Source organism: Sinocyclocheilus rhinocerous, unplaced genomic scaffold, assembly GCF_001515625.1.
Source record: "Sinocyclocheilus rhinocerous isolate Xijiao unplaced genomic scaffold, SAMN03320098_v1.1 scaffold1243, whole genome shotgun sequence".
NCBI lineage: Eukaryota > Metazoa > Chordata > Actinopteri > Cypriniformes > Cyprinidae > Sinocyclocheilus > Sinocyclocheilus rhinocerous.
In genome coordinates this window covers 148,928-164,309 of record NW_015626033.1, presented here as the reverse complement: position 1 = coordinate 164,309, position 15,382 = coordinate 148,928, and the positions used below count along the sequence as shown (strand labels likewise).

General features: G+C 38.4%; 3 protein-coding genes across 12 annotated transcripts; 1 reads left to right on the top strand and 2 right to left on the bottom strand.

The window, feature by feature from the left end:
* Window positions 1-658: 658 nt before the first annotated feature.
* Window positions 659-5,545, bottom strand: LOC107706968 (matrilin-3-like). 5 transcript variants are annotated; one of them, XM_016510854.1, is made up of 7 exons: window positions 5,473-5,545; window positions 5,215-5,329; window positions 3,752-4,141; window positions 1,921-2,496; window positions 1,497-1,640; window positions 1,007-1,108; window positions 659-762 (listed from the first exon to the last, which is right to left on the bottom strand). In XM_016510854.1, the coding sequence occupies exons 2-7, from the start codon at window positions 5,252-5,254 to the stop codon at window positions 713-715; spliced, it is 1,302 nt and encodes a 433-aa protein (XP_016366340.1). In that variant the 5' UTR covers window positions 5,255-5,329; window positions 5,473-5,545; the 3' UTR covers window positions 659-712. The 5 variants fall into 5 exon arrangements, with proteins under 5 accessions (XP_016366340.1, XP_016366309.1, XP_016366316.1 ...); XM_016510823.1 differs by lacking the exon at window positions 5,473-5,545 and having other exon boundaries at window positions 5,215-5,460; XM_016510830.1 differs by lacking the exon at window positions 5,473-5,545 and having other exon boundaries at window positions 1,497-1,628; window positions 5,215-5,460.
* Window positions 5,546-5,805: 260 nt separating this feature from the next.
* On the top strand, window positions 5,806-7,936 carry LOC107706999 (uncharacterized protein C6orf203 homolog). Of its 4 annotated transcripts, none has more exons than XM_016510887.1 (4): window positions 5,806-5,906; window positions 6,303-6,731; window positions 6,972-7,044; window positions 7,237-7,936. In XM_016510887.1, exons 2-4 carry the CDS (start codon window positions 6,304-6,306, stop codon window positions 7,417-7,419), a joined length of 684 nt encoding a protein of 227 aa, XP_016366373.1. In that variant the 5' UTR covers window positions 5,806-5,906; window position 6,303; the 3' UTR covers window positions 7,420-7,936. The 4 variants fall into 4 exon arrangements, with proteins under 4 accessions (XP_016366373.1, XP_016366366.1, XP_016366351.1 ...); XM_016510880.1 differs by having other exon boundaries at window positions 6,295-6,731; XM_016510865.1 differs by having other exon boundaries at window positions 5,807-5,911.
* LOC107706947 (BEN domain-containing protein 3-like) lies at window positions 7,640-14,654 on the bottom strand. 3 transcript variants are annotated; one of them, XM_016510807.1, is made up of 4 exons: window positions 14,567-14,654; window positions 12,260-12,314; window positions 11,137-11,291; window positions 7,640-10,964 (listed from the first exon to the last, which is right to left on the bottom strand). In XM_016510807.1, exons 2-4 carry the CDS (start codon window positions 12,309-12,311, stop codon window positions 8,712-8,714), a joined length of 2,460 nt encoding a protein of 819 aa, XP_016366293.1. In that variant the 5' UTR covers window positions 12,312-12,314; window positions 14,567-14,654; the 3' UTR covers window positions 7,640-8,711. The 3 variants fall into 3 exon arrangements, with proteins under 3 accessions (XP_016366293.1, XP_016366287.1, XP_016366300.1); XM_016510801.1 differs by lacking the exon at window positions 14,567-14,654 and adding an exon at window positions 13,044-13,428; XM_016510814.1 differs by lacking the exons at window positions 12,260-12,314; window positions 14,567-14,654 and adding an exon at window positions 13,044-13,428.
* Window positions 14,655-15,382: the final 728 nt, after the last annotated feature.

Below are 15,382 nucleotides of genomic sequence, written 5' to 3'. Positions count from 1 at the left end.
AAAATTATCTGAATGAATTTTTAGGCATAATTATGATTGTGGGTAGCTGACATAAAATAGATTATGGAAAGTTGCTATTTCCTGCACAGTGACATGTTAAACTCCATCTCAAAGTAATTTAAACAGCATTTTGGTATTTATTCAATAGTATTCATTAGCTAGTTACAGAGAGCTGGCTAAGGCAAAAAACCTTTGCAATAGTTTACAGTCACTGTCACACCAAGCACTACTATTATATTGTATAGCCTTTAGCTAACCCATTACATAATACAAAGATAACACAAAACAGAAAATAACATCAAAGAATATTTTTATTTGTTAGAATTTGTTCATATATTTATATGTGTGTGTGTGTGTGTGTACAAGTATTTAAAATAGACAACAACATAAAATGATGTGCGTATTCTTTACATTTTACTATTACATTTACTATTTTTTCCCAAAATAAAAGGAAATGTACTTAAAAACATGTAACACTTTGTGTCAACAAAGTTAATTTGATATATGATGATAACTCAAAGATCATACTCAGAACATAAGGACATCTAAAATAATTATAAGCACAATATGAAGTAGCCTATAAGGTTAAACAAAAACAAAATGAGGAATGCATGGGATATATTGTAGGCAGCTAATGAGAGATTAAATTGTTTTTTTAATTCTTCTTCCTTTTTCTTTTTAGAACAAGCTGTTTAGAGTCCCATCCTCCACTCTAGGCACGACGGAGATCAAACTGCTGCACTCTGTTTGAGATGTCATCCAGTAAGTAACAGTTAAGAAAAACCATCACCCGTCATGATCATCAGGATTGCTATAGGATTGATTTCCTGATTAACACAAGCTTTGGAGAGAAACCAATATGACTATTAAAAGACATCATAAACCCTGTCCGCTATGTGACTGCTGCAAAAAAATCTCTCTCAGGACATGGAAAGTTTATCAGACTGAGAGAGTTATTCAATCAGGATAGGTGACAAACAAATGCTGTATTAATCTGAAAGGATATGTCTGCTGGTGAGAGACTGTATACTGTTGTGAACCTTCCTCTGAAATGCGATCTGAGCTTCACACATGCAGGCATTCTCAGTCAGGTCTCCTCTTGCCTCTTCTGTAAAAGAAACAGACGTGTTTTACTGTGTACTGAAAATGCTACAAATCTTTCCTTCGCTCCTCAATTTATAGCCTACATCATTGACATAAATATTATCACTGCATATATAATGACAATTTTAAAATCAAACTATTAGAGCACATAAACATAAACATTCCAGAGCACACTTTATCTCATTAAACACATACTTATTTAAATGATTTATAATTCAGATAAAATGTCTGATTTCAATGGCATTTTTATATGGCATTTATAGTTTGAGCCAAAAAGCATTTCTGTGCACAAAAGTTACTGGATGCATTTCTTCAGAATGCATCAAAAAAAATATTCTTTACGATATGCATCAAATTTTTCAAATGATTTGATGCATATTTTTATGACAAACCATTGGTCTGCTTAGAGCACGTTTTCTTGTCAGAGTTGATAACATATCCCTCTCTGCACTCGCAGAAATAAGAGGCATTGTTGTTGACACAAATATGTTGGCAGTTGTGCCCAAGCGCACAAGCATCGAAACCTGCAAAATCAGCTGAATGAGCAAAAATCATTTCACTAATGATCAACCAAAACCAAAAAAAATTAATATTATATATGAAATAATAATATTAATTATATGAAACATTATTGATGAGTCAGTGAGGCATTCATTTAATTCCAAATTAAATGTATTTATAGAAATATAATTTATATATTTTTTAATAATTACATTTGAGATATTTATATAATACAATTTTTTTTATTAAATTAAAATATGACCCAATTGATCATAAACTGTTTTCCCCAACACAATAGGATCTTTATTCTCTTACCACAGAGTGTCTCCCTGAACTTAGATGCTAGTTTCTCGATCACTCCGTATGTCTCCACATAGAACACATGGTCATCCAGAGGCTGACTGGCCATCTGTTTGAGAGACCGCATATCTGCTCTGTCCACTCCGACAGCATATATTTCAATTCCAGAAGCCCTTGCTGCTGCTGCCACCTCTTCAACTTTATCTTGCGGCCTTCCATCAGTCACAATGATGGCCACCTTACCGATGTTCTTTTTTAGTGGCCGGGCCCCAGCGCTCTCTGTAAAAACCTGCTCCATGGCGGTTTTGATAGCCAGGCCAGTCATAGTTCCTGTTGAGAGCGGATCAATACGGGAAAAGGCCTGCTTGACCTCGGCCTTACTGAAGTACTTTTTCAGAAGGAACTCAATGTTGACGGTGCTGGCGTAGTTGACCAGGGCGACTCGTGTGGCATCGGATCCGATATCAAGAGAATCAACCATTTCAGAGAGGAAGATTTTGACCTTTTCGAACTCTGCAGGACGGACGCTACGAGAACTGTCAATGATAAAAACCAGGTCTAGAGGACGACTCTTGCAGAGCTCTGCTGGAGCTGTAAGACATAAATAATTCATTGAAAATTAGGGTCACATTATCATTAAAATGATTAAAAAGTGCAAAGTGTGATGCTGAAAGAGATTAATATGTAAAAAAAAGTGTTTATGAAAAAAGAGGCTCCTCAGTTAGCAGTGCAGAGCTGTGACTAAAAAAAAAAGAAAGAAACTTGAGTCAGTTAATCCCATTTGTGCTAAACAATTGCATTTCTGTAGACAATAAGCTTGGCATTAGCAAAAATGGCCTCATTAATGCTATTTGTCCTGCTTGATTAATGCTAAATGACCAGAGGTATAACAATATTTTGTGTCACAATATATCGCAATACAAAAGCGCAACAATATGTATGATGGATAGTGACAATATTGTGTATAATAAAGAAAAATTACGCAATAGAAGACTCACATTCTGATGGCACCCATTCATTGCGGTGGATCCATTGGTGCGCAAGTAATGTAATGATAAATTTCTCCCAATATGTGACCCTGGACCACAAAACCAGTCATAAGGGTCAATTTTTCGAAAATTAGATTAAATAAGCTTTCCATTGATGTGTGGTTTGTTAGGATAGGACAATATTTGGCCGAGATACAACTATTTGAAAATCTGGAATCTGAGGGTGCAAAAAAAAAAAAATATTGAGAAAATCATCTTTAAAGTTGTCCAAATGAAGTTCTTAGCAATGCATATTACTAATCAAAAATAAAGTTTTGATATATATTTACGGTAGGAAATTTACAAAATATCTTCATGGAACATGATCTTTACTTAATATCTTAATGATTTTTGGCATAAAAGAAAAATCAATAATTTTGACCCATACAATGTATTTTTGGCTTCAAAGATACCCCAGCGACTTAAGACTGGTTTTGTGGTCCAGGGTCACATATGTTCTGTTGAAAAAACAAACTCATCTACATCTTGGATGGTCTGAGGATGAGTAATTTTTAGCAATTTTTAGAGTAATGTTTATCATACGTCTTAGAAGTAATAATTAAAAACTGTAAAATTTGATCTGATTGTGATACTACAAGTATTGAGAGAGCATCGTATTGTAAAATCAGTATTGTGTATCAAACCGAATTGTGGCATGAATATATTGTTATACCCCTATAAATGACAATTCAGTTTTTTATGATTTCTCCTTGAAAAGAGAGAGAGAGAGAGAGAAAGAAAAGAAGAGAACGATTATTAAGAGGGACTTAAGAGGACCAGACTGGTCGTCTGCACCCGGTGGGGTGGGATTGGTCTACCTGGGTCAGTGGAAGGTTCGGCAGGGGCAGGTGTGCCATGAGGGGTACTGACCGGCTCTGGAGTGGTTGTCGTGGTTGTTGTGGTTGTTGTGATTGCTGTGGTTGTTGTGGTTGCTGTGGTTGTAGTGGTTGTAGTCTGTGTTGGAGGTGGCGGGGGTAGGGTGGCTACCTTGGTGAGTGGCATGGGCACTGTAGGGACAGGTAGCACCACCGGAATTTTGGGAGGTGTGGGCACAACTGACCAGACAGGATGGACAGGTGAGATGGGCCGGACAGGTAAGGCAGGACGGTGGTAGATAAAGGGAGGCCCTTTCCAGGGCGGCCGCTGGTGATGGTGCTGATGAGGGTTGCGATGATGATAGCTGTAAAACCTGTGATTAAAGCCATGAGCTTTGTTTGGTTATAGAGAGAGAGAGAAAGAGAGGGTAAACAGAAACATAGAAATACAAAGACAGAAAGAGAGGAAAAATGCCAAGAATCCATAGACAGATGAAAAGGAAAAAACAAAGGAGAAAGACAAGGTGGGAGCATGAAAAAGAGATTTAGAACAAGAAAAGGAGGGAGAGAAGCATTAAAGTAAGCCATTACTCGATTGGTTTAAAGCAATATTATATTGATGTGGGTTTAAGGTGACACTTTTTGGTTGTTAGCAAAAGCATGATGAGCTAAAGGTCTCCATTTTCAAGCAGTGAGGCAAAGTCAATTGCCTGTTCAGAGGTTCTCTGTGAATGACTGCAACATTTAACATGTCAACCTGAAGGAAAAACATGTTGTAGCCCCAGATCCACTTCTCATAAAAAAAATTAAATAAAAAAAAAGATCATTTAGGGGACGGAAGTATATAGCATTGCTACATTAATGATTTCAATTAAAAGATATGACACAAATTTCCTTTAAAAAAGGACAAATTTAATGTAGTACAATTTTGAAAGATATGTTTTAAAGCTCACAAATCATGTAGAGCCTTCATTTTGCGAATGTAATATAAATAAGTAACAAAAATAAGATTTTTAATGAACAATAGAAAAAAGATTTTTATGCTTTAATTATTCCTGTAATGTAGAAGCTACTAGAACCACTGCTCCCAAGGTTTTAGAAGTCTAAAGGTCTCTGATCCATCACTAAGCACTTGCTGAGAAAGACAAAAAAACTGCTAATAATAAGCCTACTGTAAAATAGAAAGTCCAGCTGTGTGTAGATTACATAATTTTACGGGACTATAGGCTAGGTTAGTTTTTGTTCCTGAAGAGCACTAATGCCATTTTAAAAACAAACAAAAATAACTTCTGTATTTCACTCAAGTAGTTTAAAAAAATAATAATACTCAGTGTTAGCATATTTTAAATATTCATTTCAATCAAGGCTTGAAAAGAATTACAAGTGTAGATTTCACAGGATTTTAATAATAATAATAATAAAGTTACAAATAACCGTATAAAAAAATAATAATAATAAAGTATTACCTCCAAAGTTGATGGAGTTGCCGTGTCCAGGACCAGGCATATTGGGGGTGAAGTGAGATCTCTGCCGGTCTCCATAGAGCTGGTTATGGTTCTGTAAGTAGGGGCCATACGTACCCTGCGCCTCCATTAAAAATGCAGACAAACAAAAGACAGAAATGCAAATAAAGCATGTCATGTTGATGAAGATGGATGCAGGAATCTCTGTTCTTGTGTTTATTCCGACCCACTGTGAGAGTTTCGACAGGAGGAGGCGCTCACATGCTGTTTTAAAGCCGCTGGCCCCCAGACGTCCAACGCGAGCCACCAATCCACAGAAACAAGTGCGTTTGACTGGGCGGGCGTTTAGTCTTCTATAGATGTAGTGCAGAATACCACTAGAACTGCAATGCATAGATAGTAGCCTACACAGTGCCCAAAGCATTCTGGAAATTCTGGGGAAAATAGTAATGTTTATTAACTTATATATAATCAACTTTATGATATCTCTAAAACCCTAATGATAAAATATAATTAAATATATATTACAACGCAGAAACATAATTCTGCATTGTGTATAATAATTCATCCCGACTCTAGAGGGCGCTGTAAAATTGCACTACTACTACTACAGCAGCAGCAGCGACTGCTGGTTTGTTTTTACTGTGCTCGTTGGTCAGCTCGAGATTAGAGTCAAGGGGAGATCTCTCAACTCAGTTAGGTAACATTATCTTTTTAAGTCGTTGTTAAACAAACAAGTGTTGTTTTTGCATTTGTTGATGGTGAAGCATCCTGACGTTTTATCGTGAGCAGTGGTTTGTGGTACAAACACATTATGAGTTGCTGTCTATGCAAATTCGGATGATATTATCGTCATGAGAATATGTCAGATTTTCACAAATTATATCATGCTTTTCCTTATGTCTGTACTTAAATATCATTTACATTTCCCTCCTCAAATCAGTTATTTGGAAAAGGATACACACTGTTGGTTTAGAAGATTTCCAGAGCATTTAGAGCTGAATCTAGGCACTTTTAAGAATGTAAAGTGTGCATGCATGTTACCTCTTTTCTCTGATCTCTTTCTCTTGTGTCTGTGTTCAGTGTTACAGTATGCAGAGTCTGTCAGTGCAGGCGCTGGCCCTGCGGCAGCTAGGCCGACTGAACTCCCTGCAGCTGCTCACACCGTGCCATGCCTCTGGTCTCAGCATGTGGTGCCCGCGAACATTACACGCGCGTCAGTTGTGGGGTTCAGGCACACCCCAGACACACCGGACAGCTATGTGGCCGAAATCATGGGACACTCGGCAGAGCTGGTTGCGCCATCAGACCCGGCTCAAGAGCACGAGAAAGAAAGGGAAGCAAAAAGCAGTGCAGCAGGAAGAGGAGGAGGAGGAACGGGAAGATGCAGAGGCTAGTGATTATGAGGATGAGCTTCCAGATGACCCAGGCCTGCCAAAAGACTATAAAGACCACGAGAAAACTGTCCAGTCTCTACGTTTCGATCTGGTTTTGAAGACCGGATTGGACATTGCACGAAAGTAAGTCGGAGAAACTGTCCATCATGTTCAGAGATTAATTCTGCCTGCCACACTGGTGAGTTCCAAACTAGTGTTTTCAGTTCCATTTGCAGATGTAACTCCTAGTTTTTACCTAGAATCCGATCAGAGAATGGACTGATGACGTTCATATTTAATCTTTGCTCATATTGCTCTCCTTGTACATTTAGTTTGTGGTGTTTTGGCCAGTGGCAGTTACTAACACATGTATCTCATTTACAGTGGTGTGGAGGATGCTTTCTATAACCTCAAATTGAGACTGAATGGTCAGAAACTCACCAAGAAGAGCAAAATGGTGAGTCAGCACCCTCTAGTGGAATAATCAGAAAGAACTTTCCTCAAAAATATCTAAGACTAGCTGAAAACATTATGGATGTAATAACAAAAAAAAACTACTCTGCTTGTGGTAGTCTTCCCAATACTGAATTAATCTGAGTACTGATTAGTATAAGCACCTTAATTTAACATTCAATTTTGCCTCCTACAGGTTAAAGTGGGGGATACACTGGATCTGATCCTAAATGAGGACAAGGAAATGGACACAGTCTTGCTGAAGAGAGTGATTTTAAAAAAGGTGGTCGGAGAGACAAAAGATGCAGAAAAGCAGAGAGTCATTCTAAGAACCTGGAAACACCTACAACTTCCCAGAAAGGATGTGCACAAGCAGTAAAGACTAATTCTGTGATGTGTTTTGAGAGGTGAAAGATCAGAAAATAGGACAAAACTGCTATTTCTTATTCCACTCCCCAACCATTTGATTCTGAAACTGCAGATTGAGGATTTAATGAGATGTTTTCTATGCCCAACAAAAACTGAAGGTCTTTCTCACATCTATTCACTTAACAGTAGTTCTCATAACTGTTTCTTACTACTTAAAGGTGTGTTTTTTAACTTTACAGGTCACAAATGGAACACAAACGCATCCTATTATTTAGCGGTGGTTTTGGTTGTATGCATTTTTTTTTTTTTTCTAATATTTACTAGATTCACAAAATAACATTGTGGGATGAATCAGATAGTGTTTGGGATATCGGTTGTTTTCTGATCCCTTGTTTCTGATACCTTATTTAGTTTTGACAGATTTTCAGTGAGCAGTTTTCAGAAAGGGTACAGAGGGTACGACTGCACTAAGATTACCAGACAAAAAAAAGGAAATATTAAAAGGTTTTTGCAGAGCATTTATGCAGAATTTTTTTTTTCAAAACCCAAACAAATACAGTTTCCAAACTGTATTTCTTTCTTTTTTCTTCATTATAATGGTCAGTGGTGGATTATACAAAGAACACAAATGTATTCTTGAAAAACATCAAAGATAAAATCTTCCCTTAGGTATTTTTATGATTTTCTCTGACTGTAAAGGCTCCTATTGACCCTCACTTGTGTATCTGAAGTAAAATAAAAAAGGAACATGAAACACATCTTGGCTAGGAAGTGAATTTTTATTTAAAAATATATAACATATAACCTGGTGCTATAGTTAAGTACAGATGAATAAGATTTACTTCCTGGAAGGCAGGACATACTTCAATATGTTGATAATTAGAAAAAGCCAGTGCTGCAACATTGCTACAACTTAAAACAATATATATATATTTATATATCGTCTCTGCCCTCACCTGAAACTAAAGTGACCTATTGTTTTTAAAAACTAAATGTTTACATTTAAATTGATTAAGGCTAACTTTATCTTATCTATTAATTAGACATTAGAGTAACATCAATAATATTTTGGCATATAAATAGTAACACTAATATTTCACTGTCATGTGATAGTGGCTTCAATCACCAACTTTGTCACCTATGAAACCATCCTGTTTAAGGCCATGGATGTGAACTCGACCAGCCGAACTAGACCTTAAACAAGAACAAGTTTCAATATGCTTCAGCTTATAGACTTGTGCAAATAACAGGTATGTTGTGTAAAATATAGGAAAACAGGTCTGCGCTTTGCAGGAACATTGTCTAAGAATAAGTCACAGTGTTGTTTGATCTCTTTGCCTTCTTTAGAATGTCACATTTCTTGCGATTGGGGCGCCTGCAGCGCTCGTCAATGCTTGGCACGCATTCATAGTGCCACACTTCCTCCATTTTGTCAACTGGATAGACAGCCTCCACGTAATGACGAATAAGTCGGAGACGCACAGGGTCCAGCTGTTTCTTGTTGCAGGCCCCAGAGTGGTTGTACTGCAGCCGTAAATTTTCCTGCGTGAAAAGTTCCGGGAAGAGACGGACGAGAAGGCGAGCAGCAAAATTTCCCACAGACAGACTCTGTTGGACAATTTCCCTCACTTCAGCATCCGTGAGCAGGTACTCAGAAGGCACTGGGAAGTCTGGGGTGGACACTGAAAGGTCCTCGAGAGGAATTTTGCAGAAGTCCTTGCTGCTTTTCTCCAGGGGTGAAGACAGGACTTCAAAGTCCTCTTTCAGACGATCCGAACTGAGAACATTGATTTGCCCAGCAGTTAGCAGCGAGTCTTTTGGGTCAGGCTCTTGGTCAGGTGAACAGACCTTCTGTTGTTGCTGGTATGAACGTCGTTGGTCGGTATCCCGTCGCCTACAGCGCTCATCAAGTTTGCCGACAAACTCAAGGGTCCACACACGGTCGTTCTTAGCTTGTGGGTAAAGCAGCTGGACGTAATGCCGGATGAGACTGATTCGTAGGGGATCCAGCTGTTTCTTTCCTAGAGAGCCACTGCAGTTGTAGTATTTTCGAGCATTCTCGTAAGTAAAGAGCTCAGGGAACATGAGAACCAGGAGTCGAGATGCAAAGTTCCCAATTGATAAACTGCTTTCATAGTTATTCTTTAGCTGTTCCTTAGTAAGTAAATACTCCCGAGGAACTTCAAAGTCCGGAGGAGGAATCTCCAGTTTGTCAAAATCCACAGGCTCCAGCCATGATTTTGTAGACCTGCGATTTGGTTTCTCGTAACCACATAGATCACTGATCTTAACAATGGAGATGTTATCAGGCAGACGAGTGGTGTCATACATCTCTCGGTTGTCACGACTGCTGCCATTGACTGAAGCATTCTCCAGTGCTTCCTCCATTCGTTGTACGCACTGCTGCAGCCAGGTTTCTTCTGGGATATCAGGGAAATTGGCCTCCATGTATTTTCGTATAATTTCTAGTCTGTCTGAGTCAATGATCAACTGTCCAATGCTGTTGTGGCCCTCCGGCAACTTGCCCTCCTCAAACACCTCCGGAAATAGTCTGTTCATCAAAAACACAACAAGCTCCTCCGGCGAAGTTAAGTCTTCAGAGTCTGCCTCATGTTGGTCAAACACTACATCTGAACTGACATTGAGATGAACATCATTGTTTTCTCCAGAGTTGAGGGAAAGACTCTCGTCCTGGGCATCTTCACTGATGAAATGACAAGCATGATTGGGTTCCATGTCAAACCCGACAAGCACTGGAGCCTGTTTGTCACACATATGACCACTCTCCATGTCCTTCTGAGCCCAGAAACGATTCAAGAAATCATTGATCTGCAGCAAGCACTCCGTCTGCCAGACATTTTCATTTTTCACCGGCGGGTAGCAGACTTCCACATAGTTACGTATTAGCTGAAGGTGCAATGAATCTAATGTCCGTTTGGTTGTAAGGCTGAATGTGCTGCAGCCATGCGTGCATTCTTTTGCTGTGAAAAGTTCTGGGAACAGTTGAACGAGGAGTCTGCAGCCAAGATCTCCCGCAGTGGACGTTTGCTCCATCAACTGGGTGAGTTCTTTACTGGTCAGCTGGTATTCAGGAGGAGGTTGAAATTCCATGACTATCTCAGAGGGCTTCATCTGCTTTTTGATGCGTGTCACTTCAAGCGAGAGCAAATCCACCTTACTGTGCAGCTGGGTCATGCTGGAATTCAGCGTGTTGAGGAGGAAGAACATCTTCTCGATGAGTGGGTAGAGGTGAGAATCCAAGGCAGCAGGAGACCCTGTGACCCCCACATTAGTGGAGGCCTTAAACATGTGATGCTTTCTAGAGTTGCCCAGTTTTTGTAAGTGAACACCATTATGGCTTGCTCTGACTCCATTGTGGGCTCCGTGCTGGTCCAGATTGGATGCAGCTTTACGCTCAGAAATGCGATGTGTGATGCTGTAGAGTGGTTTCCTGTATGAAGAGATGGGAATCTGCTCCTGTGGAGATAATCTGTGACTGTGAGAACATGACCTGCTTCCATTATCTGAACTGCTGTCAAGGAGATGTTCTCCTGCCTGGAAAGTAAGTGTGAGATGTTGCTGTTAATAGCTTGTACCAAAAGAAAAATCAGACCGGACATAGCCTGCTCTTCAGCAAATTATGTCCCAAATGCAATGTTGAACCAGTAGAAAAATAAAGTTTTGATTGATACAAATGTTCCTTTTCATTATAGGCACTTCATCTTACCTGTGTTGTCACCTTGACCCTCTTCTCGCTAGTAGGCCCTTCCACCTCAGGGACTGCGTGTGTTGCTGATCGTTTTGTAATGCGCTTAAAGAAACTCTCCATCTTTCCCTCTGTGTTTTCAATAACATCCTCTGCATCTTTCTCGACTTTAACTTCTGGAGAAAAGCCAAGCGTTCAAAACTATTCAAGAATGCTGAGAAACACCAAAAGACATCATCACACAAATCTGAATAGCTGTAATGAGGAGACAGAAAACTCTGACCTAATTTTTATCTGGTATCCGTCTCAGTTGATCTGATCACAAATGATCAGCCAAGTCATTTACAACTGGTAGTAACATGCATCTTTAATCAGGCATACCAAACAAGTTCCTTGAGGTGTTGTGAATGTATACAAATGCGCTTTTCACGCTTTTTCACTATTGTCAGCATGAAATGGAAATTGTGATTGCCTTATCTTCCTATCGAGTGAAACAGCTTCTTGAACGCTATATATATATATATATATAGGGCGGTACTTGATTTTGTCCACAGATAATTGTTTGGAACGTTGTCGCTCGTTAATTGCTGTGGATTGATGTGGAGTCGCAGGCTGCTGGAAAGTGCACTGATTAGAAGTGCATCATTATTAAAGAGATGTCATGGCAAGGGAAGAAGTAGTTCATGTTTTCGATGTAAAGATTATGTGGGCACACTATTAAAAAAATTATGTGTGCTGATAAATTATTTACAATAAATATGGCAACATTCCATAAAAATAAGAATGGTTTATTTAATAAAAGTAATTTAAAAAAAACGTAATGAAATGGTTGATTTCTTTCTAATGTAACCAGCAGCAATTCACATTTGTTTTAGGGCAGTGGTTGATTTTACAGGTAGGCATTTACACTAAAAATGCAATGTCATGCCTTTTTGACAAGATCTGAGGTTTTGTCTCTCCTAAATGTTATTTATACCTGTATTTAGTGCTGATTTCAGTTTCATGTGATCCAATCAGTTGATTTGGACTGTGTTTGTTTCGATGTGATGCATGTTACTAGACAAAGATGTTGTGATGTTTAATGAAAGTTCAAAAGGGCAAAGAAAGGTGAGAATGATTTTAGTGTGAATCATTATTTACATACTTTTATCAGGCACTTGTCCGTCTGCATTAACCATGCACACAGAAGAGCTCATGTCCTGGGAAGAGACACACAAGACTGATATTATCTGATAGTCACACATCTAATCTGACCACATATATTTCTTATACACTTCTCTCTTACACTTGTCAGTTATAGCAGCTGTTTGGGTAATGGAAGTTTAGAAATATCTGACTGTCATATTGATAAAATCATAATAATGTTAAAAAATGGAAGCATTTGTCCTCTTAATGACAGTGAAGTCAGTTTCACAAACGACTTGACACAAATGTCATGGCAAGCGTGTGAAAATTGTGATGCGTGTAAAACTTTATTCTCAGGGTTCTCCACGGTAAAGTTCAGTGAGATTGTTTTCCTATTTGTTTTTCATGTCTTGCACCGTGAAGTCTCGCCAGAGCACCGGAGCGGCGCTGCTTCACCGTACCGACCCCCGTTCACCGGCTCCACTTCCTCATTCTTCCAGTGGAAACCCCACGGATCGGTACAACCGCGGAGACAGACGGACAAGCGGCTCCCTACTGCGTTCCTTCTGTGGACTGCATATGTCTTAAGAAAATGTAAAAAAAATTACGTAGGCTACTGTTTATGTTTTTTGCTGTAATACTGAGTGCTGCCCTTCTCTCTCGTATTTCCCCTCCCTCCGTCCCCCGTGCGCAACTCTCCCTCTTGCGTGACGCGGCAAGAAAAACATCCACCGACGAGTTTTCGCTCCGTCTCCCGCACCACGGCGCGCATAAACTACCTGCGCGGCTGAAATCAAACTCACCTTTGCGACTCCGGGCAGCCGTGTGCAGTAGGTTAGGAGGCATTAGCCATGGTCGCGTCTCCAAATCCAGTGGATTTGTCCACGGGTAACTGTTGTCCGTGTTTCTCTCCGCTGCTTTTTTTTTCTCTAGTCAGTGCCCTCTCGCGTGACGTGACGGTACTGTGTCATTTCCGCACAGCTGTGGGTTTGTTGTGGGTTTTTGCCAGCCCACCCCACGTGAATCCCTGAGCAGCTGCGCCGTGGCAGTGAAACACGCGGAGTGCGCTCTGTGGCGTGGGACTTCTCGTGACACACTAGTCATTTCGAGAGGCCCCTCGAGTCGCGCGCCTGAGTTCCACGAGTGTAAAATCACCCGCGTCATAGACGCTTGTGACCATACAAACCTACATCAACCTACAGTTAAATTTGTTTTGAGAAAACTTGTAATAACATGCTTTATGTGGAAATAAAATCAAATAAATAATTATGCATAAATATGAGATTTTAAATGTATTACGCTAATATTGTTTTTATTTTTTAAACGTTTTATTGTGCATTCTATTTTTTTTTTTTTATTCTAAAACGTTATTGATTTGAAGGTGGTACAGTTAAATAAATGACACTCAGCAAATTCTGAGTAATGACATTGGAAATGTAAGCAACACCAAGAAAACCAAACGATAGGCTACCTCGAATTGTTTGGATGTACTTTGTTCTCACAGAAGGTTTTGCATTTGACAATATTTGGTTTTCAGTTTTTTTTATATTTATTTACCAAGTATTCACTGATTAGTGACTCGACTTACAAGTTTTGTGTTTTTTCCCTTCTTTCTTTCTTTCTTTCTGAAACCAAATGTTGTCCAAAAATGAATTTAATTTCATCTGTAACATTTAGGACTAAAATGTATGATTCTCATGATCAAATTGAAACAAACAAGAAAAAGAAAAAGTGATAAATCATATAGCCGTATCGTATAGCCTACATTGTGCATACTAATCACCAAAGCATTATTAAATGCATGGTTCTGTATAGTTTTCCACCAGCTAAAAAGTAATTTGGATTAAGGTTAGCACTTTTCAAGGAAAATTGCGGGTTGTTTGAGTGTGTGCTTACTTTTAATTTAGGCTACGTATAGGTCCAAATAGCTGTCTGTAATCTTTCATAGGCTATACCATCATGTTATCTTATAGCCTAAGCCATTATTAAAATTTATTAGAATATTATCAGCACATAAATAGGCTAAACTGCTTATTCCCTTACATGATATTTACAACCAGGGCTGGAAATAGAATAGAACAGAACAGAACAGATCGTGAAAGCAGACTGCAGTTTGTCATTCATTATAACAAACAAAGTGTGGAGAGGATGTAAATAATAAATTCAGTGTGCAGTGTTGAGAGCTTCATTAATTAAAATGCAAGTTTGTGAAATCCCGATGAACTAAGATGGGTGACCGATTTTTAAAGAGAGTTAGCAAATGTGAAACTGATTTTATACAACACATTTTTGATTTTATACAAAAGTTAATATTAAAGTGACTTACATTTTAGGAATACTGTTGTCTGATTGAGCTCTATTGTCAACAAAACTAGTTCCAAACAAATTCACAGCTGAGCCGCTGGCATCTCCATTCAAACACAGTGGTGTTTCGTTTATTAATGAATCTGCGTTTTTGAACAAATCTAGTGAGTCAATGGATTCAATGACCCATTCATAAAGAGAGTCACTTGCTTCATTCCTAAATGAATCAGCTGTTTGAACGAATCGATTGAATAAATGAATCAGTAACCAAGACTTTGACTTGCTGCCACCTACTGGCGGTTTCAGTTTCACTTTTAAAGTATAAATTGAGTTATTTAAATCTTTAACATTTTTATATTCAAAACGTTAGGCTATATTTAAAACATTAATCTCATAACATTGACATTATGAGATTATGATATTATGCATTAATGCCACCTCTGAGTCTTGTCAAAAAGTATAATATTCCACATTTGTGCTCTTTTGTGTCGTGCAAAGATGAATTGTTGATGTTTAATTTGACTGGTAACTTATTCTTCGTGATTGTATCTTATAATTTTAGTTGAATTTATTGTTTAATTAAAATTTTTGATAAACATTAGTGAATCTATTTTTTTGGCACAATAAAAAAAATAGATGACACATTTAATAAAGTTAGAAAAATGGCATTACAAAGACAAAAAAATAAGGAGTCAAATATCACCTTATAATGGGAAGATGAATTTCTGTCATTGATTTTGTTTATTTTTTTTAAGTAGGAGCACAAGTGCTCCTGAAAAGAAATGTAAGCGTAAGCAAGTCCTTAAGAATGTCATGTTACCTTTTAAAAACTCATTTC